Genomic DNA, 13623 nt, shown 5'->3' with positions numbered 1-13623 from the left:
CACGGCTTATTTTTCTGAGGGCACGCACACGAGACCAATCATTTGCCAGTTGATTGACCCCCAATCCCGATTAATGTTTTTGTGAGACTACTGAATGCTACTCCTCTCTTGCCCGGCCAATCAGCAGCGAGGTCACAGGTCACGACTATATCAACTCTGGAGTCGGAGGCAAAATTTTAGTTGAGACATTAGCAGCAGCGGCGACGATATTTTGAAAATTTTCAACTTGATTTTCTTGTACTCATGGCACCAATTCTATTGGACTCAATGGGGAACGACCACAGTGAATATATCAAGTAAGTCTTTTTTCAGTTTGCACGCTACAAATTGGTGGAGAAAATGACAATACTTGAAAATTGCTATTACATGTTTTGAGGTTTTAAACAAGTTTCATTTGGGCCTTTTTCAAATAGTTTAGTTTTATTTTGTGAACTTTTCTAGACTCAAAAACTCAACTGATCTTTGCTGGTTCAATCTTGCAAAAATTTATTCGAGTTCAAAGTGTCATTAGCGCATAATCAGCATTTTGGCGCAAGCTCCAAAATGGGCTTTTCCCAAATATTAGCTCCTGTAAAGTTTCTTTGTTACATGAAATTTGGTAGACATGCCTATTATGAGAAGACCCACAAAAAAAGTCTTGACTTTTCCAGTATTCTTTTTTTAAAATGGTAGAAACTGATTATGTCATAATCAATTCATTTCCATCAGCTAACACTTTTTTTTTTTTGCTTCAGACAAGAGGTTCATGTAAAAAATCCCTACTTGCACACTCTGGAGGAGGACATTCTGTATCACTTCAGCTTAAGTACCAAGTCTCACAACCTGCCAGAGATGTTTGGCGACATCAAGGTACGACCCGCAAAAACAAACCACCAACCCCGGCTGCTGGCTGGCGGAAAGTCGTGATACCATATCCTCTCTCACAGTTTGTCTGCGTCGGCGGCAGCGCCAATCGGATGAAGGCCTTCGCTCAGTTCATCCACCGAGAACTGAAACTTTCCGGCGACCCGACGCAAGTCCACGATATTTGCGAGGGAACCGATCGCTACTGCATGTATAAAGTGGGACCGGTTCTGTCAATAAGTGTGAGTATTCCACTCTACAGGCCAGTGCTTATTAAGCTCCTCCCTTTAGTCCACGGGTGTCTTGCGTGAGCCTTCTAATAACAAGCGTTGTTTTCGTAGCACGGCATGGGCGTGCCGTCCATCTCCATCATGCTCCACGAGCTCATCAAACTGCTCCACCATGCCCACTGCAAGGACGTGATCCTGTTTCGTCTCGGAACGTCCGGCGGAGTCGGTAACAACTTTTCCCCGTTTCCAAATAGTCACGACATTCTTAAAAGAAAATTCTCGTTGGAGATGAGTAAGGAGTTCTTTTGTCTAGGTCTGGCTCCGGGCACGGTGGTGGTGACGGAAAAGGCGGTGGACTACTCCTTCCGGCCTCAGTTTGAGCAGGTGGTTCTGGGTAAAGTGATCACGCGTAGCACGGAGTTGGACGAAGGTGTCGCCAGTGAGCTTCTGCAGTGCTCCAAAGAACTGCAAAACCTTCCCGCTGTGATCGGGAACACCATGTGCACCCATGACTTCTACGAAGGTACGTGGAAACCGCGGTACCTGCTGTTTAAAGGTCCTCGACGACAAAACCGTGAGAATCCTTCGCTTCTCAGGTCAAGGACGACTCGATGGGGCTCTGTGCTCCTTCTCAGAAGAAGAAAAATTGGAGTACCTGAGGAAAGCGTACGAAGCCGGCGTGAGGAACATCGAAATGGAGTCCACCGTGTTTGCGGCCATGTGTCGCATGTGTGACATCAAAGGTGAGGTTCGATGCGCTCATGATACATTTTTTAAAATGACTCGTAATTTTCTCACTCATAATTATTTCTTTTTGGGGATTTTATTAGCGGCCGTCATCTGCGTCACACTGCTGAACCGCTTCGAGGGCGACCAGATTACGTCCCCTCACGATGTTTTGGTGGAGTACCAGCAGAGACCTCAAGTCCTGGTGGCCCATTTCATCAAGAAACGGCTAGGACATATTGTTTGAAAAAAATCCTTGCCCTTTTAATCAATGTATATAGATATCACAGACGTGTGTGTATATACTGTACCTAATGTTCATATCTTCTATTTAGACACTTTGATTAAGTTAAATATGATGTCGACTGCATTTGCGTTTGTATTGTGTCAGTTTGGTGCTATAACGTGTTACTTTGATTGCTGGAAAAACAAAATGAATATTACATTATTTGTTGTTTTTATTTCTTGTTAGAGGTCTCATTCTCGGTCAAAACATGGCCACGTGCTTGTAGCATTGTAGCGTTGAATGCCTCACGATGAAAAATGTTACAACGCGGTCGTGTCGTGATATTTGGTGCTTGTAGTCAATGCAATACAAATAAAGTTTTCATGAAAACACAATTGCTGTCCATGGTATTTAGTACATTACATTGAAGACTTAGCGTTAACTGTGGCCCACAGACTAGCAAAAGCTAACAAGGCTAACTGCATTACAGTGTAGCATCGAAGACTTAGCGTGGCTCACAGACTAGCCAAAGCCAACGAGGCTAACTGCCGCTATCATCTTATTTTCGAACTCAAAAATAGTCAATAGATAAATATAAAATATATTCAGAAGTAGTAGTTTGATTCTCACACGCTTGCTTAAAACCGGAGTTCAGATTTGGTGTCTCGTCGGGGTGGTTTTGGAGGCTTGATGTGGGCCATGACCTCTTGGGCGTACTGCGTGTGGTGCAAACCAGCATCCCTCAGGGCCTGCTCGACCCGCAATCTGGGATCGGCGACAATCTGCGCCACACAAGAGAAGGCAACGCTTCAAGTTTCACACCCGGCCTGACATCTAATAGTCTGAAAGTCATTTCATGCCTTACGATTAATTTCTCACTGGTTAGCATTTCGGGGAGAAGTTTCTCCAAGTTAGAAAATCATTAGTCATGGTTACATAAGATCAACCACAGACTGCGCCGGCGGCCTTGAGCTCAAGGCTGTTTAGAACAGTCTGCGAAAAGCAGGGCAAACATTGTTTAAGCCGCCAAAATGCTTGCATAAGAAATGCCACAGTGCGGGTCAGCGAGCATTTGTAGATGAAAGACAAGGCAACAGAACAAATTCGGAACAGGTGGCGGCTGGAAAGCTTCGGAGCTCAGATACGAGCGACTGAGGAATCGCCAAGCCCGACAAATAAGTTTTGTGTTTTATCATATAAACGTATTTTTGAGAATGCTAAAAAAATAAGACTCCAGTTGAGACAATATTGTTTGAAATGAATTTTCACCTGGTCGGCCGTGTATGTGTGGAGTCCAAAGAGAGGCCTCTGGATATCATCTTCTCTGAGAGTCAAATATCGATTCCGCCAAGACTGAGTGTCTCCCATCATCCTCTCTGCATCGGACTCGGCCACCACCGCAACCTGAATGAACAGAATTGCCATTTAATGTGACATCAACGTTAGCTAGTATTCCTATTCGATGAGCTCCTGCGACGATGTCTGCCTTCTGACTTGCTACCAAATGGTGGCAGTGGTGCCTCAGCACAGATTAAAAGACTTGTGGGCACCGGTTCCAGTGACAGATCCAATCAATGGGGTTGAGCGGGTTAAGAGCACATAATGATCCACCTGGTTTCGAAGAGCTTCCAAACGGTTGTGCCTCTCCGCTTCCTCCCTCTGACGCTCCAGCTTGTACGCCTCTCTCGTCTCCTGGCGCCGCTGCAACATCTCGGCCCGGAAGCATACCCTGGGGAGAACGCCGAGGGTGAAGACATTAAGACCGGCAGATGCCCTCCCTTCCATCTGCTACTGCCCCGCAATCGCACACACACTACACATGGCTCCTGACACAGAAAACCTCTAAGCGTTTGGAGCTTTTTATGAGGTTGTCAGTTCTGCTTCTCTGTTTTTATACCCCACAGGCCTCACGAGTCTTCCTTTGATTCACCATCGCATCTGAAGCGGGGATATTGTCACACAATATGAGTGTAGCGGGTGATCGAAATACAAAGCAAATCATGTTGGGCACTGTACCGTATCCATAAAAGGCTCTTCGACATCAAAGTGATTGAGCAACAATAAGAACGTAACGTAACGTAATGTGATATAACGTGACATGACGTGACATAACGTGACATAACATGACATGACATAACATAACACAACAATATCAATGAATTAATATAAAAGCTTCACTTTAAGGCCAAGTGGTGAGAACTCCATCTCCCACAATGCATTGCTCACCTCTCTTTGTCTTGCCTGGCCTGTTCGTCCATGGCGCTCCTCAGTTTGGCCAGCCTCTCCTGATCCCTTTGCTCCAACTCCTCCCTCCTCTTCTGCTGCTCCAAATGAAATTTCCGCAGCTGAAGGGAGAACATTAGCGCTGACGTTGAATCAACGAAGAGACTCGGCGGTGACGTCGGCTCCTTAATCTGACTTGCGCAAAGCTCTTAGCGCTTTCGTGTCCTATTGATTGCAACTGAGGCGAAATCAGATAAATAGACAAAATGAGATGATATTTCAATGTCTGGCCGACTATGGCGGTAAATTATGTGGAATCACATGCATGGTAAATGCTCTCATTAATCAGTGTCTCAGCCCAGGGGAAAGACTTAATTAAACAGTCACATGATTATGCTCCTTCCTATTCAAGGGAAGTTGGTCTGTAGGCACAATGACGTATTGCTGATAAAATACCTTGCAACATGTCAGTCAGTTGTGTTTTTACGCGTAAGAATGTTGAAAGAAAATTTAAACATGAGGCAGATCACCTACAGATATACACAGTGGATATAAAAAGTCTACACACCCCTGTTGCTTGTGACTGTGATTTAATATGAGTTTGAATGTCATTGGTAAATTCTGAGCACAGCTGCACATTCTAAGGGTGTGCAACTAAATGACCTCCCTGCTCCATTTTTTAAACAAATTGGTTACAATAAGGGGTAAAAATTAGATTACCCGGTCTTATTTTGTTATGCGTCAAAAAACGGGCATTTCTACAGGGGTGTGTACACTTTTTATACCCACAATATTTTTTCATCCGATTATGATTGCGCCACATGTGTATGAGCGGGTTCACCTTTTCCTTCTGATGTGCCCGCATGGCAGCCTCTTTCTCTTGCTCCCGCTTCAAAATGGCCTCGGCTTCCTCTTGCTGTCTGGCAGCGATGGCCGCCTGTAACTCGGCAACCTCCTCCTGATGGGCCCGCCATTGCTGCAGCTGTGAATGCACGAGCATTGTACAATTTCTAAACCAAACAGTAGAACGTAATTTCCAAACGGCAAAGACTGTAATAATAATAATGATGATGACTCAATATTTAAATCAACATTTTGTTTTCTGATACAGCTCTGGAATTGGATTTCTTTGTGCAGGTACAACAAATAAGTCTCCTTCAATTTTCATGTTTTTCAAGGTCAAGTCTCCCTCACCAATTGAGACACTGGCACAACTTTTTGTCCCACCAACACGCACACACTGCTGCAACATTTTTCCTGTGAGTGACAGGCTCGTTATGCAGCAGGCTCTCTGCGGCGTGCCGGCTATTTGAGTGCGGCATTCCGAGCTCGCAGGCAGATTCCCAGGCCTATTGAGAAGAGAGCGCAGAGGGTGGCCATAGGAATGGACCGAAAATTAAAATGCTCCCGCACGGATTAACGCCGGGTAGTGTCGTCGAGGCTTTTGCATGTGTTGAATGTCTGAGGGGGGCGCAGACAAACTAAACCATTACTAGGTTACAAAATACTGTGAGAAAAAAAAATCATTAAGACATTTAAAGCACTCGTGATCAATGTTACAGATGTGGTTGTATAAATAAAAAAATGATTTGAGAAGTTTAATTTATCTAAAAATAAATTATAAAATAAAATCAAAAACTTGATACAGCATTTATTTCTTTAATTATTATTACAAATAAGAAAAGAAAATACGGAAAAAAACATGAAATAAATATTTGTATAAAGATAAATATAAAAGTATTTAAAATATATATATATATATATATATATATATATATATATATATATATATATATATATATATATATATATATATATATATATAAATATGTAAAACAAATATATAATAAATAAAAATATTTGTTCAAAATTGCCTGCATGATATTCAGCTAGCTAGTCTGGAGCCAGTGTATCGGTCAATGACCTTAGCTTGAAAATTGGAACCTACAGTAAAAAGCGCAAGTTCTGAATGTAATGCCAATGTTTAAATTTAATCCAGAAAGCACAACGGCAACAAAGAGGCTCTGAAGAGCCTCAAGTATTAATTCCTTACAATGCAATGTTGTAGGAAATAAAAGCAAGCCGTCAGGGTCCTTTTATGCAGCATTGTAAAGACTGTCAAAGGAACAAAAGAATGGCTTTTTTTCCTTTTTTTTATCTGTGCGCTGCAGCCTGTTCAAAAACCTTAATTGTACGTTGACGTCTTCAGTCACAGCAGCTTTTAGAATTTTCTATTGCGTGTCTAATAGTCAAACAATTCACGGTATAATGGAGTGAATCAGTTCAGGAAGAAGCGTGAGCAAAATTGACAATCTTTGACAAAAGATGAAAAGTGTCACACGCCTACTGGAGTTACTCACGCACGCATGGACCTACTAAACAAGTCAGTGAATCGTCATTTACAAAATTGTTAAACTCACTGAAACAAGCTAAAATTGACAAATTAGTTAACTTGAACATGTGGCAGCTTTTTTCCACTCCCGTCTGGCTTTAGTTACGATCTCTAGAATGCTTAATGAAGATACTCCAAAGTGTGAAAGAAGTGGGAGTATATGAACGCAAGGGCAAACAATAAATCAGTGGGCTAAGAAAAAGAAGAAGAATGGTGAGCTGGATGCAAGGAGCAGAAGTGACTTGAAGTATCTCGTTCGTTTGAAATGGAAGCGCCGTCAGGCTGAGCAACTGGCGGCATGATGCAACCTAAGAGCCAGTGGTGCTCTGAAATCAATTGGAAAGGATTTATTCCCGAGCCCAGTCAACCTGATGAGGTGAGAACCAAACCAGAAAAGCTTTCCAAACTCATCCAGTGGAGGCACAGGGAGGATTAGAAAACGTCTGTCACTGTTGCTTTGCATTCAGGGAAGCTAGCACTTTTTTTTTTTATTCTGACTCCAAAACAGTTATGGGAGTTACTTTGATGAATGCTTAGAATGGTTATAATGAAATTAAAATATATTTCATAAATATTTACATTTCCGTATGATGCCACAAAATGGAGGCAAAGTACTACTTTTGTCTAAATAAAGCTCCACAGCTCACTTTAACTAAGGCATCACGACCATAACTGTAAATTCAAGTTAAGCTTTTCTTTCTCGACAAAACGAGACAGTTATCAGAAAAGCCACGGGGCGTTACTATCGTTCCAGAATTGGCTGAGAAACTGTGAGCACACAAAAAAGCAGATTTGTTTACATGAGTAACAAGGTTGTCGAGTGAATGCCAACAGGCGCTCCTCTGAGACAAACGAATCAATTTTTTTCAGGGTTCTTCTTTATTAGCTCGTTTGCATTTTGTGGCACTTACCTTTTCTCTTAGATGGAAGCAGATGTCTTGCTGATGCTGGCGGTCCCTTTGGAGCTCCAACTCCTCCTGGTAGGCGTCCCTGGCCTCCTGCAGGGTGGCTAAGGCTTTGGCCACGAGCTCTTCCTGGTCCTGCTGCCACTGTTGGGTCAGAACCTTTATCTGGGTCTGCGTGAAGCGCTGCCTGGCCAACGCACGCTCGTGCTCCATCTGTAAGCAACATCACAAATTTCTGTTCCAAATTCTGACAAATGGGCATTAGAAACTAAAACACAAAAAAAGTCTCTCCTCTCGATTTCCTAGCTGGGAAAGGTGGTGAATATCTTTTTGGTTTTGTGCGCGAGGAGCTGCCACATGCTATTCATCATTGTGTCAGGGGGCTCACTGTGGCAGCATCACTTGGCTGCTTTTGCGGAACGCGGCCAATGATATTCATCTCTCGGCTAATAGCAGCTAACTGATGGTGGGAAGGCATTAGACGGCTGGCTGGCTGGCTTTGCTGAAAATGAGTGAAGCGCCCGAGGCTGTGAGGCAAATCATGTTTATTAATGTATCAAAGTGTCAAACCTGTGAAGGATCCCACCCTCTGTTCTTATTATTATTTTTTTTTATCTCACACTTTTATTGACTTACTGGGACGGAGTTAAAATGGGTTACAGTGAACCCCCGTTTTGTCACATTACATGAAATCATTTTTATTTATTTTATATTTATATATTATACATTTTATATTATTTTTTTATTTCATTATTTGTGGAGAAAACTTTTAACTTGATTTCCGCTTGAATGTCTCTCCATGTTGAAGTTTACTGTGTTGTAATTAAATTTGTTTTCGTTTAGAAAAAGCCGTTTAAAATGACAACTAACAACAGGGCACATGCCAAAGTCTGATTTTCTATATAGAAAATAAATTGCTGTTTTCTTCCTCGCATCTCCGTCAGACTGAGCTCTAAATGTAGCATTCAAGCGGATGCAATATTAGGAGGTCTCGGAGTGCCAGACTGTTGTCATGGTGACACTAAGCCATGATGTCAGCAACTCGCCACCATGCTGGGACCAATATGCATTAGAAAGAACAAAAATATAGACACTTATCAATACGTCGCCATCACTATCATTTTGCCTTCGGGTTAGATCTCATAAGATGATTTTGAGAATATTGCAAATGGGTGTGTGCGCATCCCAGGGCGTGCAAAACTGTAATTGCTAAAATGAAAAAAGCTAAATATGGCCCATTATAAGCAAGATATTCTCGCTACATTAATTAGCTGCATGATGAGGAGAAAGCTTGGCGCTCTACTTTCAATTAATGCAGAACTCAATAGGCAATCTTGGAAAACGTTGGCGTTTTGTTTTCGTTTCATTTAACAGTGGAAATGACTAAAATGATGCAGAAATTGGCTTCAAACTTTTTTGCCTTTGCACATTACCAGATCCTGTTTGCCTTTCTCCGGGAAGACCCTTTGAAGCATATGCAAGCATAGAACCCGATAGTTGGGGATGTCTTGCGTGTACTGCGACAAAGTGAAATTGAAGCGTAGGTGATCATCTGGACACCAGCCGCAGTATCTGAAACACGTTTATGGGATTGAAATAATTATTGCCCACATCTGACAACAATGTCCAAAAAAATGTCACGCCGACTTGTCTGTTCTCTTCAGGTGCTCGTGAAGACATTGCAGTCGACCGTGGTGGATTTCTGATAATGAGTGGAAGGCCTGGATCAGCGACTCCTTCAGTTCCGGGTAAGGGCAGTCTGACTCTAAAACTTCTGCTGGAATGTTGTCTTTCACCAAGATATCCAAGGTTTGGAGATATTTCTACAGGCGAGGTTCATCTTTCGAGATTGGCATACAAAGCTGATGATAAGCATGAAGCGTACCTCCAAACCGAGATCGCTAATCTCCTCTTGTAGATCACTGTACTCTTCTTGAAGTTTCGTCATTATGATAGATTGCTGTTCCTTAACAAAAGTGACCTGGAATAAAAGATTTGATTACAATTTAGAACTTTATCTTTGGTCTCTTCTGCTTAACACCTGATGTTGGACTTGTTCCCAGTTTGATTGAGGACTCCTGTTTTCCTCCTTTTGCTCCTGCTCCAACCTGAAGCTCAAGTCTTCCTTCAGCTGACGAACCGGCGCCACGGTGCCCATTACGAAGGCTTTCCGGTCTCTGTCGAGGAAAACCTCTAAACGCCAGACCAAGGAGAATTCTTCTGAGTTGTGGAATTGCTGTTTGAGGCTTCTGTAGCTTACCGTAATCTTTGAGTGAGAAGATAGCGGTGTCTTTTATGCTGAGCGGCCTGATGTTGTCGATAAAATCTCGCATTTCGCTCTCAGCCTTTTCCCTGTTTGTGGATAAAGAATTAAAAATCACCGCATGTCTGCTTCTTAACTTTCGGAGGAGACTCTATGACGGTTATAAACGTCAACGGTACTGAACGGGTTAACAAAGCTCTAAGTGTATTTTCGAACAGAGTGCCATTATTTGGGCTACCAGTTATTACGAGTAATTCTGTTTCAAAATAGCTGCTGGTTAGAACAAAAAAAGGGTCTATAGTGCCGCTAAGAGCGCCAAAGGTGTGATTTGTTCCGTAAATACAGAAGATGGATACGCTTTGTGTCTATTTACCGCAGTTTTCACTCGTTGGGAAAATTAAATCGGGCCCATAATGTGCTCAATGTCCCTCTCGTAAATATAAGTAACCAAAACAAATCGCTCGCAGCCTCTGATTTTCAAAATCTCCGTACAATTACACAAGAGATAAACCAACGTGTCGGAAGCACATGGTCGGTCGTTAGTGAGTTTCCCGCTTGTGTACAGTACATCGTTAACCTCGGCCATGACGCAGGCGAACAGAACCGCACCCTGGGGGTTCTTGCAGCCTTTGTGACTTCACAAAACACGATTATTTTTCCCCTCCCGTTTAATGTATTCTATCGGCTTCTAAAGCTCCACTGCCACACTCTCCCACTGTGTTTGCTCCAAGTCAACATTTTCTAATCTTACCATTTCACCCCCTCATTGGAGTTGATCTTCCGTTTCCCCTTTTTTAGCACCACCCAAATTCGGTCAGTCGGATCCCCGTCGGGGTTTTTAAGTGGCTGTTTAGTGTAATAGCAAAGTCAGACGACTGCGGCAGATAACGGCTGGGAGTAATAGGCTTCTCTTACTCGGCTTTTTGTAGCCGAGGGCACTCTCGGCTCCACACCTGCCTGTGCTGCCGTAATATGTCGCATTCCTTTATCTCCTTGGCGACACATCGGGTCCTCCTAACCTGGAAGATGAATACACCGCTAGATGAAATAACTGCAGTGTAGGCAGAAAAAGTCCAACTTTGAAATTCCTTGATGTCAGATTATTTGATTTATCGGGTCAACGCTTTATGTGCTTTGGGTACTGATTAGCTTTGCACATTTATCTCATTTAAAAAGTATGACCATGTTTAACAACTGAGGTAACCCAGTTGGAAATGACTGGTCAGATTTACTGATGGTATCAGACGTGGGATGGCTCGCTACAAAAATCAATGTAATGCACCAGACCATAGAATTCAAATGGAACATAATTGAGTGTAATCTACAAAAATAAATTGCACCAAAGGCAACAAATGGCGATATATTATTTACCCTCCATCACTATGGGAGATATGTACAGAACGCCAAGCGCGTTATTCCTCCCGTGGCAGAAATTTCTTATCTGGGTTATGCAGCGAGTGAGGTTGGATGAGTGCAAAGGCAAGTTTAAGGATGCAAAAAAATCAAGAGGCTCCTGTGACAGTTATGCAATTAAAACACTGCAGGTTGAACAGCCTAATATGCTTGGCCACAAGCACACACGTTTCCCTGCGCCCTGAGTCAAACTTCAAACAATTTTTTAATAGACCCCAGGCAGCCTGATGAATATTAACCAAACTAAGCACTATTGTGTGCGGCACTGATATCGCTGCTCTCTTTCAACCCTTAAATATTACGCAATGGTGGTTCAAATCCAAATAATAATAATGGGTTGACAAATCCATAGAAATGTTGCAGTTTTGCAATCCAACTATGTCAATTCACGGCACCACATGCTTATCATATTTCAACGGTACACACAAAAAAAAAAATTGTTGGGTTAGACGTCACCTTGTTTCCAAACGCAGCAGTCTCTAGCCGTTTGGCGTCAAGCATGGCTTGCATTTTGTCGTATTCCGCCGGCTTATAGTTTGATCTATACAGGCCATTCTTCAGTTGTATTGTCAGTTTATCTGCGAGGAAAAAAAGCAAACAAGGTCGGCCAATAAACAAGTGATCACAAAAGATTAATAATGTACGTCCTTTCTTGGCAACTAGAGTTCGGTCAACTTCGATTTTTATTGCCAGCATTTCATAGGAAAGGACTTCTTAAGATTCATGGTCATTGTAGTAAATTCACACATGCATGCATTCTGCGTATTTTGTGGCTAGTTTATGTGCAACACGTGTGGATTCTACGGCATGAATAATATATTTTACCACGTTGTAATTTATGCTAGCACACCTATGGAAAGCAAGGAAAATGTGGATGTGTGAGGAGGGTAATTAATAGACACTTCAAGCATTTTTATGGGATAAATAATTGATATTAAGAGCAATTTAGGATGGACTACATTGGAATATCTGAAAGATTATAAAACCAAATGTCCAAAGTTGTTTTTCACTGACTTCAGCAGGAAAAGACAAAGGCCACGGTTCAAATGATGCACTGCGGTATAGATTGCCCAGCAGGCGGAGCAGAGTTGCAGTGTTAAGACATTTATGTTTGCAGTTCTGCTGAGTGCCATAAAGACAGGTGAACAAACAAGCCTTGTGGGACAAGAGCTTCAAAGCCACGTCAGGACATTTAAGTGGAATTCCATTCAGGAAGGAACCTCCAGGTCAAATTTGACACTAATTCCACTAACTCACCCAAATCTTCTGGTCTGTAGCTGGTGATAAACGTTTGGCCTCCTACATTCATTGCCCAGGTACTAGTGGTGTAATTTTGTACTCACTAAATCAAATCACCTGTAAAAAAATAAAATAAAAATACAGGAACTAGTCATATAAACAATTAATCATTATTTCTCAAAATAGGGTAAAATAATTGTAAATGTTCCTGGCTACCTGTTTGAAGTGACAAAACAGTTTGTGAAGAAAACAACTGGCTATGACGTTTTTTTTGTTTGTTTATTTCAAACATACAAACAAACAAAACAAAATATATACTTTCCTTTAAACGTCATAGCCAGTTGTTTTCTTCACAAACTGTTTTGTCACTTATTTACAAAACAAAAATATATCGCATATTGATGACGTAATCGCCGGCCAAGGTATATAAAGATGGAAGTGTCAAGGTGTGTTTAAACGCAAGCGCACGCGCGCCCCTAGTGGGCAAAATTAAATATTACTGAAATGTATCTGTGTTTCAGAATTAAAGATGCAAAATACTTTTGTACTCTACCATTATATAAGATTATTTTATGCGTGAATGATCAAGTAGCTGTCATTTTTAGGCAACCGTGGAATAGGTTAATTTACTATGTACAACACAATGCATATCTCCACTTGTTGTCTTGTTTGTATTCAAGCAGTTAAGGAATGACATCCTTTGAAATGCATTGGGAAAAAATTAAACCCAAATAATTCTTAAAAAATGCTAAGTTATATTCAAAATGCATTCACAGCATACAACATCTATCTAGCATGCAAGAGCAATTTATCTAGCTATTCATCTGTCCATCCATCAAACTAACAATATGCGGTCCAAAGTCTGGTTAAGTAACAAAAAAACTGCCAATTTTTGCAACGGATTTTGCACACTAAAGTTGATATCAAATGGTAAAATTAATCGGTTACCACTTTTTCTTTTGGTGTCTCTCTCCTCTCCTCGATTGTATCGGTTGACAAAAAGTGTAACCAGGGAAACTGACGTCATCGTCTCTCATTGGTCCATTCAACAAGCCCAACCTTCCCGGTTGTTCCCGCCTACCTCGGTCTGCAACCAATCAGAAGTGCTCGTTCCCTTCTCGCCCCACCTCCGTGCTCGGGACTGCTGTTTGGGAAGCAAGGAG

General features: G+C 41.9%; 2 protein-coding genes across 2 annotated transcripts; one reads left to right on the top strand and one right to left on the bottom strand.

The window, feature by feature from the left end:
* The first annotated feature begins 207 nt into the window (after positions 1–207).
* LOC133159568 (uridine phosphorylase 2-like) lies at positions 208–2420 on the top strand. Its single transcript, XM_061286664.1, has 7 exons — positions 208–296; positions 735–849; positions 927–1085; positions 1185–1299; positions 1387–1596; positions 1670–1816; positions 1904–2420. The coding sequence occupies exons 1-7, from the start codon at positions 244–246 to the stop codon at positions 2044–2046; spliced, it is 942 nt and encodes a 313-aa protein (XP_061142648.1). The 5' UTR covers positions 208–243; the 3' UTR covers positions 2047–2420.
* LOC133159567 (coiled-coil domain-containing protein 148-like) lies at positions 2409–13623 on the bottom strand. Its single transcript, XM_061286663.1, has 15 exons — positions 13409–13623; positions 12479–12577; positions 11678–11799; positions 10724–10827; positions 9806–9897; positions 9587–9738; positions 9431–9526; positions 9193–9368; positions 8979–9117; positions 7552–7758; positions 5090–5230; positions 4252–4370; positions 3637–3754; positions 3295–3429; positions 2409–2807 (listed from the first exon to the last, which is right to left on the bottom strand). The coding sequence occupies exons 2-15, from the start codon at positions 12528–12530 to the stop codon at positions 2664–2666; spliced, it is 1797 nt and encodes a 598-aa protein (XP_061142647.1). The 5' UTR covers positions 12531–12577; positions 13409–13623; the 3' UTR covers positions 2409–2663.

This window comes from Syngnathus typhle, linkage group LG9, assembly GCF_033458585.1.
Source record: "Syngnathus typhle isolate RoL2023-S1 ecotype Sweden linkage group LG9, RoL_Styp_1.0, whole genome shotgun sequence".
In the NCBI taxonomy this organism is placed as follows: domain Eukaryota; kingdom Metazoa; phylum Chordata; class Actinopteri; order Syngnathiformes; family Syngnathidae; genus Syngnathus; species Syngnathus typhle.
This window is presented reverse-complemented; position numbering and strand designations above follow the sequence as displayed.